At 45.4% G+C, this 18,561-nt stretch overlaps 5 protein-coding genes across 5 annotated transcripts; 2 read left to right on the top strand and 3 right to left on the bottom strand.

Annotated features, from left to right (window-relative positions):
• Positions 1-597: 597 nt before the first annotated feature.
• PAAG_01240 (hypothetical protein) lies at positions 598-5,493 on the bottom strand (the record flags this gene model as incomplete). Its single annotated transcript, XM_015844281.1, has 8 exons — positions 598-641; positions 692-1,010; positions 1,117-2,559; positions 2,707-3,415; positions 3,470-4,515; positions 4,708-4,730; positions 4,805-5,040; positions 5,096-5,493. 8 exons carry the CDS (start codon positions 5,491-5,493, stop codon positions 598-600), a joined length of 4,218 nt encoding a protein of 1,405 aa, XP_015701062.1.
• A 1,809-nt stretch (positions 5,494-7,302) lies between these two features.
• PAAG_01239 (hypothetical protein) lies at positions 7,303-8,039 on the top strand (the record flags this gene model as incomplete). The annotated part of the gene is made up of 2 exons (XM_002797334.2): positions 7,303-7,579; positions 7,648-8,039. 2 exons carry the CDS (start codon positions 7,303-7,305, stop codon positions 8,037-8,039), a joined length of 669 nt encoding a protein of 222 aa, XP_002797380.1.
• Positions 8,040-8,948: 909 nt separating this feature from the next.
• PAAG_01238 (hypothetical protein) lies at positions 8,949-9,470 on the top strand (the record flags this gene model as incomplete). The annotated part of the gene is made up of 2 exons (XM_015844280.1): positions 8,949-9,253; positions 9,284-9,470. The coding sequence occupies 2 exons, from the start codon at positions 8,949-8,951 to the stop codon at positions 9,468-9,470; spliced, it is 492 nt and encodes a 163-aa protein (XP_015701061.1).
• Positions 9,471-10,661: 1,191 nt separating this feature from the next.
• Positions 10,662-13,645, bottom strand: PAAG_01237 (glucan 1,3-beta-glucosidase; the record flags this gene model as incomplete). Its single annotated transcript, XM_002797332.1, has 3 exons — positions 10,662-11,115; positions 11,219-12,234; positions 12,302-13,645. 3 exons carry the CDS (start codon positions 13,643-13,645, stop codon positions 10,662-10,664), a joined length of 2,814 nt encoding a protein of 937 aa, XP_002797378.1.
• Positions 13,646-15,800: 2,155 nt separating this feature from the next.
• Positions 15,801-18,271, bottom strand: PAAG_01236 (kinase C eta b; the record flags this gene model as incomplete). Its single annotated transcript, XM_015844279.1, has 9 exons — positions 15,801-16,054; positions 16,157-16,689; positions 16,756-16,785; positions 16,839-17,293; positions 17,349-17,504; positions 17,563-17,767; positions 17,841-17,952; positions 18,018-18,140; positions 18,229-18,271. 9 exons carry the CDS (start codon positions 18,269-18,271, stop codon positions 15,801-15,803), a joined length of 1,911 nt encoding a protein of 636 aa, XP_015701060.1.
• Positions 18,272-18,561: the final 290 nt, after the last annotated feature.

The following is an 18,561-nucleotide window of genomic DNA, read 5'->3' as shown; positions in this document are numbered from 1 at the left end:
ACAAACATTGGCGATAAGTGCTAGTATTAAGAGGACTCCGGGGGATGGAGAGGTGCGGCTGCTACCTTTTGACGGAGCTTTTTTGATGCGGAACGAGCTCGCCGGTCGCATTGTGGATTTCATACGGTTGAATGGGGTCAACTGGATATGTATTGTTGAGAAGGTGCACTATGTTTCAATTGTAAAGAATATACACATGCGCGAAATGGCTCTATTGTCTAGGGCCTCAGTCAATTCTGGTGGTGGTGAGAACGGACCTGTATACTACGAGTCTTGTGCAAGCAACTAATTTTTTCTGCATATAAGGCTGGCGTTGTTGACATTTTTCATAAAGCTGCTCCATTGAATATATATATACATTTTGTTAAATATCCATTCGGCATTCCCATCTCTTTGGTAATTTGTTTGATCTTCTCAATGAGTGGATGCAGACCTCTGCAAATTATATCGCCTAAGGTATATATATATACTTTTCCTGTCTCCATACCTCCCACTCCTCCTTCATTTTCCGGAAATAATCCACGACCATCTCATCGGAGTTGAGCAATTTGACAATGGACCCAGATCATCAAAATTTCATGCCACCAGCGCAGCTACTTATGCAGGGGTTTTCTGGGAGAACCTGTTGTTGTAAAGCTCACCTGCTGGAGTTAGTATCTCGCCCCAAGAATTATAAGTACGTTACCCTTACCTCGTGGTCTTCTTCGAGGCCTTTCCCTCGCCCTCCCGGCTGGTGTGTTCGGCTTATTGGCTGTACTACCACATTTGCCCACCTTAGCAGTGATAGAAGCTGTCGGACTCATTGTTGGATTGAAGTATTTTGATTTGCGAGACGGTCGCCTAAATGTTATTGTGGAACTCGGGCGGATCGGTTTTCCACCCAGGTCTCTTTCGTGAGGCGGAGTCTTAATATCATTTAACTTCGTAAACGAGCTAAGTTTCACTGTTTCTTTGAGAATCCCTTTGCGTGGCAGCTTCTCAGGGGGGTTTTGACAATCAGCTGCGTTGTCCTGCTTTGCAAAAGGTATTACACGAGTGAGCCAATTTGTTTGTCAATATCCCGAAATTCTGATATGCAAAAATTGAGGAAAAGTTGAGGCTTTCCGGTTAACTTACCCTAACTTGTGATTCGCCGCCATCGGCCATCTCTTTCCTTTTTTGCGCCCCGATGGCTGTTTCAGGCTGGGTGCGAGTCTGGTTGTCAATTCGAAAACTGTCCCGCTTTCCAGCTTCGTTGGCAGAATAACCTGATTGGGCACCCTGGCTTACTATGCCCTCACTGGCATCTTTAGCTTCTCTTCCGAAACGGGAGGCAACAATAACATCATTAACTGCGTTTGAAATTGACGGAACACTTGACCCATGTGGATTAGTCCGTCCACGGCTCGAAGGGAAGGTGTTATCGGCAGTGAGGATTAATTGCGAAAGTGCCGTATATGATTCGCGGGTGCTGACATCCTTGACATTTATAGGTGTTGACGGAAACAGCGCATTCAAATCCGTAAATTCAGACATGGGTGATGATTGCTCTCGGGGGAACACATCTAGTGTCAAATCATTCTGAAGTCTAGAGAAAGGCTTGATATCGGAGCGAGAAGTCGTTTGCTGTCTTTTACTACCACCTTCTTGTTTAGAAGGCGTCCTGAAAGGAGAGGAAATATTTTCCCGAATACTCCGCGTTCGGTAAACTAAGTCGATTGTTTTGCTTTCTCTGGTGGACGAACCAGGCCCCGCACATTGAGCATAAGTGGACGACATGGTAGGTTTTCTGGTTGTGCCTTGTCGCTTCGATGAGGTCCTCATAGGCATGATAAGATGCGATGCTGTTGGTCCTAGCTGTTGTCCACCTTCTGTCCCTCCAGTTATCAGTCTCAATTGCGTCTGTAGCACGTCGGAGCAATCTCGTAATGATTCTTCGACCCCAATAACCCCAAGCTGCCTCAGAATATTTTCTGCGTTTGCAAACAGACTGTCGGCTTCTTGAATCTGAGATCGAAGTTGTAAAACTTCGCTATCCTTTTGTTCAATTTCCCTCTTTAGAATCGAAATTTCAGCATCGGCTTTCCCGAATGTTTCCATTCTTTGCTCAAGAGCAGCCAGCTCTTCGTTTTTCTTTTCCAGCGAGTTTGCGATTACAGCGTTCGTTGAAGTTACACTATTCAGCCTCTCTCGTAAAATTGTGATGTCAGCATATTTATCAAGCACCTCTTGTTGCAAACTTGAGACCTTCTTAATGTTCTCCTCCGATTTTGATAATTCTCCCTTTAGGGACAGCAAGCTTAAATCCTTCTCTGCAATCTCATACTGAAGGACCTCCAACGCTTCCTGCATATTTTCTTGTTCTTGTTGCGTTGCTAGCTTTACACGTAATTCGGATAGCTCGTGCTTCAGCTTTTCGTTCTCTTTCGATACACCCTCAAGTTGATCATATGCACTTTGTAGCTCTTTTGTTGCAGATGCAAAACTTTCTTTTGACTTCTCTGCTTCTATGGCAATATCCGAATCCTCTTTGGAGGATGCCAATTTCAAATTATCAATTTCCACCTGTTGTAAATTCATCTGGAGACTTGTCAGCATAATAGACCGCCATTCTTAAGATTTTGCACAGGTCTTACCTTCTCAATAATTTTCTCTTTGCACTTCTCCGCGTCATGCTATGCAGCGTCAGTTGCCAGGGACAATAAGGACCGATCAGGGAAAAGTTACCAGTGTGCGTTTAGTTATGGCTAGTTCCTCCGCTGTTTTCAGAGTCTTTTTGTCCGCTAAAACCTTTTCACGTCTGAGTTTATGCCTCTCTTGCTCAAAAAATGCTATATGTTGATCTTTCGCGGCTAAATTTGCCCGTGTTAGTTCTTTCCGCACCCGCTGCTCTGTCCTCTGGGCCTCCTCCTGAATCTTAAACTTTTCGTTCTTGAGATCTGCAATTTCACCCACTGCACCCTCCAACTTTCGAACAGTCTCAGCTAACTTGAGTTCCATCTCCTGCATTTCGGTTTCCTTTGTTTTTATCTCATCTGTTACCTCCATAAGCGCCGCTGAGGTTGCCTCAAGTTGGATCTGAAGTTCCGAAGACATGTCGACATCTTTGAGCTGGGTATTCCCACCTTCATCCTTTTGTAGTGACGCAATCTCAATTTCTAGATCTCTAATATGTCGTTGTAAGGTTTCTTCCTGAGAAATGAGTCTCTCACAATCAGCAGATACTCTAGCTAGATCCTTTTCAACCGTTTTGAGCTTCTCTTGAAGGCTTCCGTTCAATTCTCGAGCTTCTACAAGTTGACCGAAAGTTGCTGCACTGGAGGTTATGGCCGTCTCTAGCTCTGTGAGTTGAGTCAATATCCGTTGCACCCAGTTAGTGTGTAAGTCAGATGCTGTCTCCAAGCTTTTGTGAGACACTTCAACGGACGAACTGAGCCTATAGTGCTGTTAGTTTTATCATAACCAATGGGACAATCGAATTCAAACCTACTGAGTGCAGAGATCCCGAATTGCATTATCAACGCTCTCTAGGTCTTGGCGTTTCACAGACTCCTGTTGAGTAAGTGATTTCAACAAGGAAAGACACGAGATAAATCCTGATTCTATTTCCTTTTTCATTGAAGACTGAGAGACATTCCAGCTACCTTCAAGATGCCTGTAAATTTCATCGATTTTTGTTATCGTTTGGGACTGCTGTTGCTGGATCTCCGCCGCTAGCTTTTGGTTCCTATTAGCATAATTCCTTACGTAGTTCTCAAGCATGGCCGCGCGACTCCTCTCCAGAGAAATGAGCTTCTCAGCATCAGCACACTTTCCAGCCGCTGTGGACAGAGACTTCTCCAACGAGCTACACTCATGCTGCACTCCAGAAATTGTTGCCCGATGCTGGTCCCAACGTATTTTCAACTGGTCGGTGTTATCGTGCATTAGCTTCAGGGTCTCGTTAATATGTTCTTTCTCTTGAACCAATGAGTCTTGTGCAGATTTGAGAAGTTGTCCTTCTTTTCGAAGAATTTCAAAATCGTTTCCCACGCTCGTTACGAATCCCCGCAACCTACTGAACTTTTCTTTCCAGCGTTCAACAAGGGAGTTGCGAGCGTTGATTTGTTCTTTCTGATTTTTGCAAATGAGTCCCACATCCCTCAATTTGCAGCGCAAGTTATCATTTTCTTGGGTTAATTCATCTATAACTATTTCCATGCGCTCCTTTATTGCACTGGTTGCTGCTTCCGCCTCATCGCGTTTTTTCAACTTACGGATCAACATGTAAAAAAGATCCTCTTCCGATGGCTGAGATGTATATGAGGGCTCTTTCCGGAGCGTAACCGGTTTTGTGGGAGCGCTACTGCGGCCATCCGCTGGAGACAACGACCGTTTTGCGACCTTTGAACTTGACATTTGTTTCGATCGTGGCCTAGTATCATTTGGTAGCGGATGTGGAGAACGTGAATTTGGCTCTCTGCTGCGACTCTTGCTGGTGCTTGGTGAGCTGATAACGGGATGCGATGTACCTTTCTTCGTGGGTTCGTCTCGAGTCTTCAACTAGTTAAAATCTTCATGACAACGCTCTTGTAGTTTGGGTTTACAATAAATAGTAACATAGTGAGATGCAAATCACGTATACAACCGACGAAAATGCATCACCGAAAATATAATTAAATCGAACAACAAACGTAGTGAAATAATGAGCTCGATTAATCATGGGCTGCCTTTCAGGCCTCTACTTACTTCTTTGTGCACATTCCGCGAAGCTTTATATTTAAATATTGTATTTAAATATCAGATATTAGTCTCGTGTGGGTAAAACATATTTGATTAGGCCTACCTGTCAAATCGCAGTCTTCCTCACCGGCTCCCATGTCGAGCTGAGAATCCTCATCTCGATTCCCACTTTCCGAGAGGCAAACACTATTTTCTGAAATGCAGAGAATCCCAGAATTCGGTCCAAGAGATAGTTCAGCAGTGCCTTGGACGTCGTGTAATTTTGATGAGTAGCTTGTGCTACTGCTGCTGCTGCTGCTGCTGCCGCCAGGACGCTCTTTCAGACAAGCCGGGGCATAGCTAATAGTTGGTGTTAACTCATTTATCGCATAAATGAGGGACAGGAACGGCTCACCTTAAGTCAGAGTCCATAACCTGAGCACGAGTCTGGCTAATTTCTGTCGGGCAATTAAGGCTAACTCTGGGGGTAGTTAAGGGACTTGGAATTGAAGCACCGCGTTGAGCTTTCGAATGTGAAGTGAAGTTAGGAGTTGGAAGCTTGGGCTTCGCAAAATGAAAATTAAGCCCGCTAGTATCAAAGCCGGAATCGGGGGGGCGGGAAATCAGCGTGGGTGCAATGCGAAAATCCTTATCCTTATTCAGGGTTAACGGGGCAAGGGGAATAGCAAATTTCTCGAGAATTTTCTTTGACATGGGGGAGAGAGCAGCTTCATCATTGAATGCATTCAGGGGAAACCCTTCGTTCCCGATGATGTGGTTTTCGGCCGGTGGAATTTGGAGGTTGGAAGCCATAATGCCAGAGGTGGCATGCCACCCAACCGGGGAGATGACAGCAATGAAGGTCTTTATATTAAAGGGCGCAATTTACTTGCACAGACTCTAGTGGTTTCAGTACAACGATGAACTAAATGTTCAAGACAGGCTGATAGCTCACTAAACAAGTGATGCCCGTAGAGGGAAGAAGTATGGGTTCCAGAGCAATTGATTTGAGCTAGGGGTAAATGAGGTAATTAACTCAATGGCCATAACAGAGGATTAGGCCTACTCTGAAAACCCGGGCTTCCCCTGCTAATGTTCCCTGACCAAAGTCCAGAGACTGACCACAACAGCAGAGAGATCTGTCGAACGAATATGAGGTTGAAAGGGGTGACGTCGAGGAGGCTCAAATGGGCCTTACCCGATTGGGCCAGTTCTGCAGAGCCGCCTCATGGTCAACTTCGTCTGTCCTCAACTTCCAGAGACTAGACAAAAAAACAGGAGCTGGAAGTATTTGGTATGGCATGCTCCATATTTGGAGATATATTCCAGGACCAATCCCATGCCAAAAGTCTGCTGCGGATCTTATGAGACAACTATGGATCGAACGGCTATTGGCCTTTCTCGTCAGTTTGTTTGCAGCAGAAATGATGAAACTTTTCAGGAATCTTGAGGCGCGTGATCTCACTTCTTCCTTCGACTCTATCTTTACAGTCGATGTTGCACCTTGGATGGAGATAATAAGATATTTCAAAAAAAAAAAAAAAAATTCACATCACCATTGACTCTAGGGTCAGAGCTTCACCCGAACAGCAAGGCTAGAAACAGACTGGCATCTCCAACACTTCAAGTTTGTCGAGATACCAGAACCAGGAATAAACCTCCACAGGTTTCATGAAGGTTAAAATATTTAGATCAAAAATTTGAACTCTGAGGAAGGAGTGCTGATGGTAAAGATCATTGGCCATTTTTATGATTCAGACATGAAAAGGTCAGTGCCGGAATTTGAACTTGAATCCTATGGCTTTCTTCTGTGATCAACGAGCCAACGAGGACGTGATTTGTCTGAAGTCTGTAGTTAAATTCGGCCCATCACTCAAACATCCATGGATCAGGAAGAATTGTTCCCTTATCCTGAAAATCAGACACTGCACATGCTGCACTACAAACCTCACTCCAGGTTTGATAACCATTGATAACTGGTGAAGGTGCGCCTTTTTCGTGATTGATGTGAAAGTTGTGAAGGAGCATGAAGATCTTGTGTGATGCATTGTGAATCACCCTGAGCCGTCTAGGGCGTCGCCTTAGCGTGTCGATGGCGGAAAAATATGGGGGATTATTGGTCATGATTGGCTCGTGAAACTTCAGCTAAGGGTTTTAAGGAAACATTGCAAGCGCTAACTCGACCAAACAAACTTCTTTCATAGAATACTATCACGATTTCGGTTGATCGCAGGGGCCGCGAAACTGAGAAGTTGAGGAAATCTGAAGCCCGCTCAAGTTCTAAGCACCAATCTGCAGTCGCATGCCCGCCATGGACTTACCAATCAATACGATCCCCCTCAAGATTTCCCAAGAATCTAAGGGCAGGAAATTCCTTGATTCATGCACCAGCTCCCCTTGTTGACTGCTATATAGCAGCCATTCTCCCAAATTCAGCCAGAATAAATTTTATTCTACGCTTCTATTATTATGTTTGTTTCCCCTTTACTGCCGTACTGGCAAATTCTCTCCTGGATTTGATACTCTTCGATCATTTTCCATTTTGTCCTTTTTTCAACTGAGCGCTTTCTTCCCTCTCCTATGACTGTTTACATCTGTGTTTGGTACAGTTGTCTTCTCAAGATGAGATTTCTTCGAGTTCAGCGACCTCTCCTCTTCATTTTATGGGCGACTACCCCCCGTTTATGTTGCGGCCTCAGCACTACCTTGCACAAAGTTCGACATCAAGTAGACACTCCATACCCTGGGTTGTCAAAGCGTGGGGAAGTTATCCCGGGCAGTATCGGTGACGATGATGCAAATAAAGAGTATTATGAATCTGGGAGGAGCTCAGTTAACATCTCTCAAGGGGGGATAATCGCAATAGCTGTGATTGTAGGTATTGTTGTTGTTCTGGGAAGTAAGTCATGCCATCTCTTTAGATGCAGCATTATTTTATTTGTGGCTAACATCAAAATGCGCGGCTAGTAACATCCGTCATCCTTTTCTATCTTGCTAAAAGACGACAATGGGAAGTCCGCGCCTCAATACGTCGCTCAGCAAGGCGTCTTACTGCTCCTCTTACGCCTCGACGATTTTCATCAGCCCCATCTGCAATTTCAAGGAAAACGAGAAATCGAGAAATTTCCATGCGCGCCCCTGTTGAAGTTAAATCGTCGAAACAACAGAATGCAAAAGATTCCTCGAAGCCCAGCAAATCAAGTGCACCCAAAGACAAGCATGCGTCCCTGAGAGGATCGACACAGCCGTTAGGGGCTGATGTGGAGAAGGGAGTCGAACCCCAATACCCCATCGGCAAAAGCGAGTTCGAACCTGCATCTCCACGGGGTTGGAGAAAATTTATTTCTAGGCATACCTAATGATAATGTTGGCGATCTTTGATGATGTGCTTCTTTTTTTAATTGTTTCATCCCGATAAACCTCCGATGTATATAGGTCATTGGCGTTCAGAATGAGGCGCGCTAATGCTTTGTTGACGTTTGTTTTATTTCCGGCATGATATTCTGCGTTTCTGTATATAATCACAAGGGCATTTTCCTTACCCTAGTGTCAGAATACTTTAACTATGAAATTAGCAACTGCGTGCATTTAGAATTTTATCGTCGGAGTCGGGGTATTTGTTTCATATTTCGACCCTTAATTCTGTCTGCTGGCTCAATTTTTGTTCAAATGTTATAAACTTTTATTCCACCCTGCCCATCGCGGTATCTAATGTTTCGGAAGCCCTCCTTCCTATCTTTGCTATATTCCACACTCTACAGTCCGTTATGTTTTTCTTTTATACGGATGTCTCTTGCATCACATTCCATCAAACTTTTTGTCCCCAACTGGTTATCATGAGAAGTGTGGGAATGCGATTTGATTAGCCTATGATGTGAACCAGTCTGGCGGTCCCAAGGGGTTCCCAACCTGAATTTCAAGTTCTTACGGAAGAAATTATTCAGTAATCCAGGACAACCTTCGACCCATGCTCTAGTTATCCCTCAACCCACGAGTTGGAAGCGCACTCCCATAATGTAATCAATCCCATCAACGCTTCCCCATAGCTCCGGTAGTGTCATCTGTCTCCAGGACTGACGGCAGCTTTGCAAGGATGTCAATCTTTGCCTTTGCAAATCCATGTCTCAACTGTTCCCCTCTTCTCCCTGGTGATCACTCAAAATTCCATGTCCTATATCCTGTGAAAAGTTGCAAGCTACAATTCGACTACCTGGAGTTCTCACGTACACATTCATCTAAAAGTGTCAGTCGAATCAAGTGTCCAACTCATGGCAAGTACTCTACAGGTACTGCACATCCGAGGAGTTCGTCACCATGAACCACAAATATCCATAAAAAAATGTAGGAATAGCAATGGCATCGAAATGTCCGGAATATTGCAGCTACGGAACAGCGTAGATCGTACATTTCATAGTTATCATTACTCAGATTCCGACCACCAACGTCCGTCTCAACTCACAGAGGTCATTGGCAGCCAGCCTCCAAAGGTTGGTGACAGTCTCGCTGGCATTTGCTACCATCCATCACTCAAAGTGCGTTCATTGAACGAAAACTTAGCAATTCTTCTTCAATTGTTTTTTTAAAACTTTCAATTCTGGAACAGTGGCATGAAGGATTCTTGGGCACCCGATGGGAAGGGTGGTATGTACAGGCCCCCCTTCACCCGTGAGGGCAAAATAGGCGATGGTGATAAATTCTGCTTGCGCCACGGGAGAGACGTCTGTGCACGATTCTTGCTATCATTTCTAGTTTGGCAGAAGCCGTCCCAAGCAAAAGACGAGGAAGGATAATGTACTGTACTTAGGTTAGGGCCGATGCCACTAAGGTTTCAACTGAGCCAAGAACTAACATCGCCCTCAGCCTTACATGACGCAGGTGGATAACTGTACTTTAAGCTAACCCAAATTATACTAGCTCATTCATGTAAAACTTTTTGAGTTTAGCCTCCACCAACCATATTTCAGCCTCAGCCAAGACTGATAAACGACTCCCTCAACTACAGAGACATCAGCAACGATCAACGGCTCAATGCGCTGTGGAGGGCCAATTTGCTTGCTTCACAAACAATTAGGTTCCTTAAATTTTATTATTGGCATTAACATCGCGAAGGATGCTTTCTGGTACCCGAGCCTTTAGAGCCATGGGGAGCTTGTCCCGGCGCCAAAAGTACGTTGAGAAATGTTTTCATTTTGTGAAGATATCTGCTCCCGTCTCTAAAACAACCACAAATTCCTTCTTTGTGCAACTTGTCTTGACTAAAATATTGCACGCATGCATGCCTATTTAATATCCCCTCGCGCAAGGTTGTTCAGCGAAGCCAGGATGGCTTAAAGTTGCATAAAAATTGCTGGGCAAAACCACCAACCCGGATCCGAAGTAGCAGGAAAATGTGATTGGAACAATTGTTCACAGGTGCCTATCAGATAGCATCCTAATGCAGGTTCAAGAAGCTAACGAAATACGCTAAACTTTTTTTCATTGGAAAGCGACGGTAGTTTTTCGGTTTCGTGTATTTGTCCCTTTTGCACAACAGGATATCATTTACAGATGGGGTTATTAAAATCCTACCCATGGATATCATATAATAAATATAAGAACTACCAATTGTTGACATAAAAAGGCCACACAATATTGATCACCTCCACTACTTCACCGAGTGGCATGGACAATGGAGATGCAGAAAAGCGTCTTAGAGGAAAGCATCTCAAGCTTCCGAGATGAACTTTTTTCATCTGAAAATTTATGTAAGACTGTTCAATTTCAACCAGACGCAACCGTACAATGCAACAGTTGCTCTTTCGAAATAGAGGACACATACTCCGCAAAGGTATCTAAGACAGATACGGAGTATGAAGACAGAGAAAGAAAAGCAAATGCTAAGCCCACATGCAAAAACCACAGCCGTAAGGGATATGGTACAAAAAGAGAACGATGCAAAAAGTGCCAAAAACACTCAACCATCCAACAAACATTAATTAAAATCAGTAAAACTCATCCAGCTCCCCAAACGCCGCAATCGCGTCACTCTCGCATTTGAACCCCGGTTCATACGCCTTCTGCGGCAAAATCCCCGCATTAAGCCCCTTCTTATAACTCCACTGCACCGCAGCCTCCGTCTGCCACGTCCAATAGAACCACCCATTTCCCTTCTCAAACGCAAACATCTGCGCCTCAGCATACATCTGTAGAAACTTCTTGTACGATTCTGAATAATTGGATGGGTCACCGTTGGCCCGGTCGCAGGAACAGGGAGGACCTTTAGCGGCGGGATTGTCTCGAGGCCACTGGGTCGGGCAGCGGGGTTCCAAGACCTGGTCTTTAGCCTGCGGGTGGTCCATTGTACCTAGCCAGCGGCTGCCGACGTTGACGTTGTTGAGGAATTTGGCGCAGTCGGTATCTGCTTGAGACCACTCGCCGGAGATGGTGGGGCCCCAGCTGCAGAATGGGCGACGGAGAGGTTAGTTGGAAGAATTCTTCAAAAAGGGGAGTAGGTATTAAATAGGCGAGAGAAAGAGTGAAAGAGACAGAGAGCGCTTACCCTGCGCCTTTCGAATTCGAATTAGAAATCAACTTAACCCAGCTCTCGCACACAAACTCTAGCTTCTTCTGATGTACTAGTCCAATCTGGCCTAGATTAAAAACGGTATACTGGTGCGTATCCAACATGAGATTATTATCAACATCCTGCATAATCGTCTTCCATTTACTCAGGTTGAGAAACCCGTCTCCAAACGCAAGTTTTGTATCCTTCAAGCCGCTCTTCCTAATTATCGATATTGCTTTCGTAGTCCAGTTAATAACAGTCTCGATATCCAACTTCAGCATCATAGGCTCATTCACGAGCCCATAGATAGTAACCACATTCTTATACCGCTCCTGCGCAAAGAATGTAGCCAGCTGTTCATGAATTTGGTGAGTGCGATCGCCGTTTTTGGCACCGTCGGGCCCTTGAAGCCAGTTTATCGAGCCCTGGCGACCGCTGTGATTCCACCCGTTTTGGCTACCCGGTGCACCGTGCATGTCGAGTTTGACACGCAAGCCATATTTCCTACAGTACTCGATAGCACGTAGGAGATATCGCCAGCCAATCTTTTCGAGATAAGGGTCATCATCGAAAATTTTCACGATCCAGTAGGAGTAAGGAATGCGGACATGATCGAGACCAGCATCTCGGATTTCTCGGAAGGACTGCTCGGTTATAAATGTTGCGTAGTGTTTTTCTAACTGTTGAGCTGCGTTTGGCGCAAGGCGTTTGGAGAGCGTGTACTCGTCAACGATGTTGGCTTTGTAGGAGTATTGGCTGAAGAATGAAGGGGTTATGAAGGGTTCCAGGGAGAGCCAGCCGCCAACATTAACTCCCCTAATCGGCTGCTTGCCGTAGGGGAATTTTTTGTTTAGTGGGGGTACATGTTCGTTTGCTTGGGCAGAATCGTCCCAGGCCAAATTCAGTCCCATAATAGGGAGGCCACCTACTGTTTCTTCGGTGTATGTAACATTCATATCTGCCGTGTCATACCAAGTACGGGGATCAAAGTACGTTTTCTTAGCGCTCTCCTGTGGTAATAAAGAGTCAGCGCGGGTATTTCAGAATCAGGAAAGAATATAAATAATGGAATCTTACTGGAAGGGACTTCTCATCAAAACTCTCCAACTCCTTTCTTGGTGGCGTCTGCGATTGGGGCGAGTCTCCCGGCTTCGTATTAGAGTCCCCATCACGATTTTCACCTTTTTTCTTCGCTACCAAGGCGGAAATGGGGATGACAATAACCAATAGAAGCGCCAACACACCAACAAGAACCCATATTTTCTTCTTCCTACTCCAACTGGAAAATCCGCCCCCAACACCACCTCCACCACCACCACCACCTCCACCACCTGCACCCCCCCTCCCCCCTTTCTCCTCTTTTCCCGCACCTCGCCACCCACCCCCTCGGGTTCTCAACTCTGGACTTCTCCCTTCCTCTAAAAACGCACCGGAAACCAACCTCTTCCCAAACCAGCCACCACTCTCCCCCCTTTTCCCGACCAAGATACCTTTGTCTCTCTCCCTTGCCTCCTCCTTCCTCCTCTTCTTTTTTTTCTCCAAAAAAGCCCTCTCCTCCTTTTCAACACTAGCTTTCTCTTCTGCTTCCTTTTCTGACGTAGCTGCATTCAATTTCGCCAACGCATCTGCATTGAGCAATACTGTCGCACTATTCGCAGAATCAGTACTGGCATGTTTAGGCTTCTTACTCCGCACCCTTTTATTTCTAGCCCGATCTGTATCCATTTCTTTTCTCCTATTTCTCTCGCGGTCTCTATCTGTATCAAAAGCGCCACGATCATTGTCGTCCCATTCCCCTTTCCTCCGATCCCTAACACGACCCTTCATCGCACGTTCTTCATCCGCAGTACTATCTCGCTGCAGTCTCCCCTCGCGATCTCGCTCGCGGTCCTTCTTCTTAACAGGTGAGGTGGCAGGCGACTCTTTAGCTTTATGTCTCGACTTCTGAATCCCTGAATTATAATTATCCGCAGCTCGACTTGTACTCCGCCGCCTCTCAACACGGACAGGGCTGGGTCTGACATTTGGCGGACGGGCAAAGTTGGGTCTTGAGTCAACGACTATGACAGCTGATTCAGAATCCTCATCGTAGTCAACATCATCGTAGTCGTAATCTCCACGGCGTGTCCGTCGTTGTTGGTGGTGTTGGCTCGGCTGTGTTCGATAGGCCGTTGAATGGCGGGCTATAGGACGGGAAGAGGAATTGGGATGGGCGCGTCTGCTCCGTCTTTGATCGTCGAAAACATCATCGCCATTATTGTCATCATCTTGGGCATCGCGGTCATTATCATTGTATGCGTTGGAAGTGTATTCGTTTCTATCGTGTCTGTTTCCGCGCTGGTAGCTGTATTGTCTCCGATCACGATCGCGGTCGCGAGAGCGGTATTCGACCCGCTCCCGTTCGTGTGGGTGGTGCGGCATTCATGCGGTTATGCTGTTGGGAAGTATTTCTGGTGCCCCCCGAATGTCCAGCTTCTGGAAATTTAAAACTGGATCGCAGTAGTTCCTCGTCGCGGGGGCCTTCTTTAGTTACAACAACCGTGCCCCGCGGACGAACGTGGTCTTTTCCCTCTCCACGCCAAAACTCCCTGCCACAAATTCAAGTTTAATGCACAATGTGCCGTTTGCAGTTGAGTATGACAGACGGTCCTCGAAGGGAAAAGATGGCCCGTATACATTCAAATCCAAAACACAATAAAGGAATATCCCAAGTTATTAATTGTAGAAACACGTCTAATTGGGTTAGACTGGAATACACAAGGATGATGGCCAGCGTAGTGAGGTGATAGAGCAGTCTACCGTGGCCGTGAAAGGTATAAATTTCGGCGGAGGTCTGTATAGACGACAACAGTAGATTGAACGAACGAATTTGTACCTATCACGAGCAAAGCAGGTGTACGTATCCCGATTGCGATGCCGTAAGTATATGGTTCCAGTATTTAATATTGGCTGTGAATAATGTATGCTGTAGGAGGGTAAGTATTTGCCGTGTTTAACAATTGAGGGTGGCGAGGAGCGTGACTGGCGAAACACCGGAGAGAAGAGAGAAACTATTAAGTGGAGAAAAGTGTAGGAACTAAAGGAGAGAATTTTTTGACATGTTGATTTTTTTTTTAACGGGTACGTTGTGCAAAGAAATCCTGATTGATCTCAGGAACAGCGAATTGCGGGGATGGTGAGTGGAGTCGAGGTTCCAAGGTTGGATGTATTAATTGGTGGTAGGCTGGGCGCTATGACAGGAACAGGGTTGGAATGTACTCTACAGCGCAATCAAGACCTGCAATAGCAATTACTGTAATCAAAAATTATGTACAAAAATAAGATTCAATACCATTTAATTTTCATCCAATTCTGTCTAATATTAAAAATGTGTGTCCGTCTCTTACAAGTTCTACTCAACTTACGCTTATTGCTCATTCTGGCTGGTTGCCGCAGTAACGAAACCCGAATAGAACAACCAATAAGAACCAGAGGATGATTTAAAGGTTCAGGTCAGGAACGAAAAGTAAACCAAACATTGCAGAAACTCGGTAAAGAGTGTAAGTTTAAGTTAGTTTATACGTTGCATAAACCTGGATATAATAATGTATCCTATGTCGTCCAAAAAGAGAGAAGGATATATAAACTAAAAAGCTTTGGGATTGATCTCTGGCCAAAGATATTGTCTATCAAGTGGTCGACATTCACTTTAGAAACCAAGCGGAGTAAGGGTATTAATAGAGGAGAGAATTGAGCATGTTCGTTGACAAAATGGGTTTATCTCAAGTATGCAAATTGCTGGACAAATCAAAAGCAAAAATTCAATAGGCGAGGAAATATAAATCAAAACAATCAAATAACTTGCGCCAGCATACGAAAAACAATCGTTCAATAGATATACGAAACGAAATACGATGGGTATGTCAATGTAAAGCATGTAAAACGAAAACGTGGAGCCAAATATAAAAGGAGAAACATGACAAGAAACAGCGGAACCGCTGGTCAATCAATCCCTGAAATTAAAAAGGAAGCCGGGTAAAGGTGAAGGAGATATGAACGGAATAGGGATAGAAGCAAATTGAAAAAAATCCAAGACGTCAAACTGAACAGGAAAGATTAGAAAAATTAATATGAACAAGAAGAGGTGAACAAAACGGAAGATGACAAGGAATAGCCGCCTGCAATGCATCGAAGAGAAATTGATAATATAGAGGAGGGGGGGGGGAAAGAAGAAAAGAAGAAAAAGAAAAAGAAAGAAAAAAGAAAGAAGAAATATCAGCCAGATCTGCGGGCAGTAGAAAATCGCATATTTCTCATTTCACATGCGATTACGTGTGCGCATCCAATTTCAAGTGTCCATACATCTCTGTGGAGGAGCGCAAAAGAGACGAAATATAACCCCCAGATCTTTCTCTGAAAATGGTGTTTGACCCAATGTTAAAAGAGCCGTTGATTCATCAAAACGCAAAAATTCGCAAGGACATGGGAAGGTAATGCGCTCTCAGCAAATTGAATTCGTGAATCGGATATTGCGCGGTAAGACTCCTGTCTCAGCCGTTCAACACGTTTCAGAAATTCACATCATCATGGCAAGGTTTCAGATGGAAAGTGACGTTCCAAGATTGCTGCTTTGGATTGGGGCGTTCCACGGTGACCGTGGATCGGATTCCTCAATGGTCAAAATAAAAATCCCGGCTAGAACGACATGCGTTAAGCGCGTGGAGACCTTGCGAAACTTCTGACTCGTCGAATGAGATTCCCCCGAAGAATTTCCCGTCAGATAAACACCAAATTCATATGAAATAGCAAACGATACGATATCCCCTGCATCCTCTACCCGGATGACCCCGTCTAGCAGCAACCTCCACCAACAAAAAAACGTCTGCAATCTTCCATCATCTCATCATCTTATTTCTCATCTTATCAAATGTCAGCTAATAATCTGCCTCGCACCCTCCTTGCCAAGCACACCAGGTTCCATTGGCTTAGGACTCCGCTCACGACCCTTCTTCCGACTGAGAAACGAAAGCATCCCACTATTAGAGCCAGAAGAGCCCTTGGCCTTAATAACATCTCCCCCCCCATCTCCATCGCCAGGTGCCGCTGAACTCTGATCTGCAAGATTACTCCAGCTTCCCGTTTCCTCCAGTACCATCTGTACCCCCCCGCCTTTGCTCGTCTTGCGCGTGGCTCCACGGTTCCGTTGAGGGATAGGGGGTGGCGGGTGGTATGCTTGGGAATTTGGTTGTGAGGTGGGCGACGGCCGTGGACGTCGGGGGGGCGAGCCTGATTGCCTTCCACTGGCATGTCTTTGCGGTTCATGCGGATAGCGATCTGTTTCGGAAAACGAATTAAACGTATCGGAAGCGTTTGAGCGGCTGAGAGATCTTTCGGTCTTGAGGGAAGGGGAGCCACTCCCGGAACGGGGTTGGGAGGCGTGGCGGGTATGTGTAGAGGAAGTCGAATTCATACAATCCTCCGGGTTACTAATAATAATGGTGAGTTCCAGTTCAATGAGATTGGGATGAGAGGTAGGGGTTTGGTGGTCTAACCTTGATGCTGCTATGGCAGCTGCGGCGGTGCTGTAGGATGCGTCAGCAATGACAAACCAATAACCAAGCGGATATGAACACACCCTTTGTATGAGACGGTTGTGTAGTCGAACGGCTCAAACATAGTCTCGATAACTCGATGTAGCTCGTCTTCCCGTATCTCCTTTGCCGTCGCATCCTCCTTCAATTCCGCTCTAGGTTTTTGTCGACGGGCTCGTGCCTCCAATGGTGCTTCCTCCAGAAGCAGCTCTTCAAGGTCATAGGTTGCATCAAAGTTTGTCTTTTCACTAGAAGGTGTAAAGATCGGGGCAATTTCTTTTCGTTCCAAGGCATCAAAGTCTATGTCTTCAAAGAAAGGATGGGATTCGAATGAATCAAAACCAGCAGCGCCTATACGTTTTGTCCGGTCTTTTTCCAAGAGAGATGCGATCGCTCGTAGACAAGGCACAGTGACAGCAGGATTTGTAACGTAGTATTTTGGTTGCACCCGTCGAACATTTTCAGAGAGTGCGTCATGGCTCCGCCCATCAAATGGCCTCTGGTAGTGTGTTAGTCGTGATTGGTATGCGCCTCGACCAAACTCGGAGTCATACCTTATTATAAATACACTCGTAGAAGGTTACCCCAAGAGACCACCAATCGACTTCATTCAGATACCCGCTCCCTTCAAACACTTCCGGGGCTAGGTATGCCAGCGTACCAGATTTGCTGGTGAGTGGCTTCGAAGGTTTAAAATCGGAAGCGACATTCTGAATGCCGTTGTTAGATCTATAGAGCGATTTCTCCGTGTTATCCAGTGCCACTCACAAAATCCGCCAAATGAACGTGTCCCTCAGAATCAAGTAGAACATTATCCGGCTTTAGATCCCGGTGGATTATGCCTTGCGAATGTATGTACCTTAGCGCACAGGCCAACGAAGCAATCCAAAATCGCACAGCATCCTCCGTGAAGGACTTCCTTGAGATATGAAACCGCAAGTCACCGCCATTCATTAGGTCAACCACAAGGTATCTATACGATACAATTAGCAGATTTTCCCACCTCAATTTGCTTCAAGTTGAACATGATAGGCATGTGCACATACATGTACTCGATGTCCTGGAATGAGTATCTCAGGTTGCAAAGGAAAGGGTGATTCAAATGTTCCAGCATTCGTCTCTCTCGTATAATGTTTCGAACACTCTCGGACCGGACAACTTAGCAAACCAAGAAACATCAGTATGATCACAATGTAAAGGATGAAGGAGTGGATTGAGCCCACCTTCATCTTTCCGTATATATTTCAAAGCGAATGTCAATCCAGAATCTTTCCGTTCAACGATCCGTACTTTACCAAATGCACCCTTTCCAACAACACGCAGGAGTCGGAAGTGGTTCAGGTTCACTATGTGGCAGCGAAATATAAGCTTCTATCTCCAACACACGATACCAGGACAGTGGAACCAAACATATAGGTAAGGGAGGTGACAAACCAGCATCTGAAGAGCACACCTGCTTCCCGTGGGAATTGCCCATCACGACCCCGACAACACGTAGTTGTCAATATCCGGATTCTGCAAGATATTGATGAATCTGCATCACCGGCAGGTGAACAAATTAAGAAGATCTAGCGGTAGGCAAATCCGAAAGTTCTAGCGGTCGGTTATAATGGACGTAATTTGCTCCAAAGGTGCGTCGTCTCAAAGTTAGGATGTCAGAACAGCACCAGGTGAGGATTCTAGCCGGAAAGAAGACTGCAATTTAAGGATTTCGTTGTTGTTAGTATAATGCAATAAACAATAAGGCAAAATGGTGAGATATATAAC

The sequence above is a fragment of the Paracoccidioides lutzii genome (assembly GCF_000150705.2).
Source record: "Paracoccidioides lutzii Pb01 unplaced genomic scaffold supercont2.2, whole genome shotgun sequence".
Lineage (NCBI taxonomy): Eukaryota > Fungi > Ascomycota > Eurotiomycetes > Onygenales > Ajellomycetaceae > Paracoccidioides > Paracoccidioides lutzii.
This window is presented reverse-complemented; position numbering and strand designations above follow the sequence as displayed.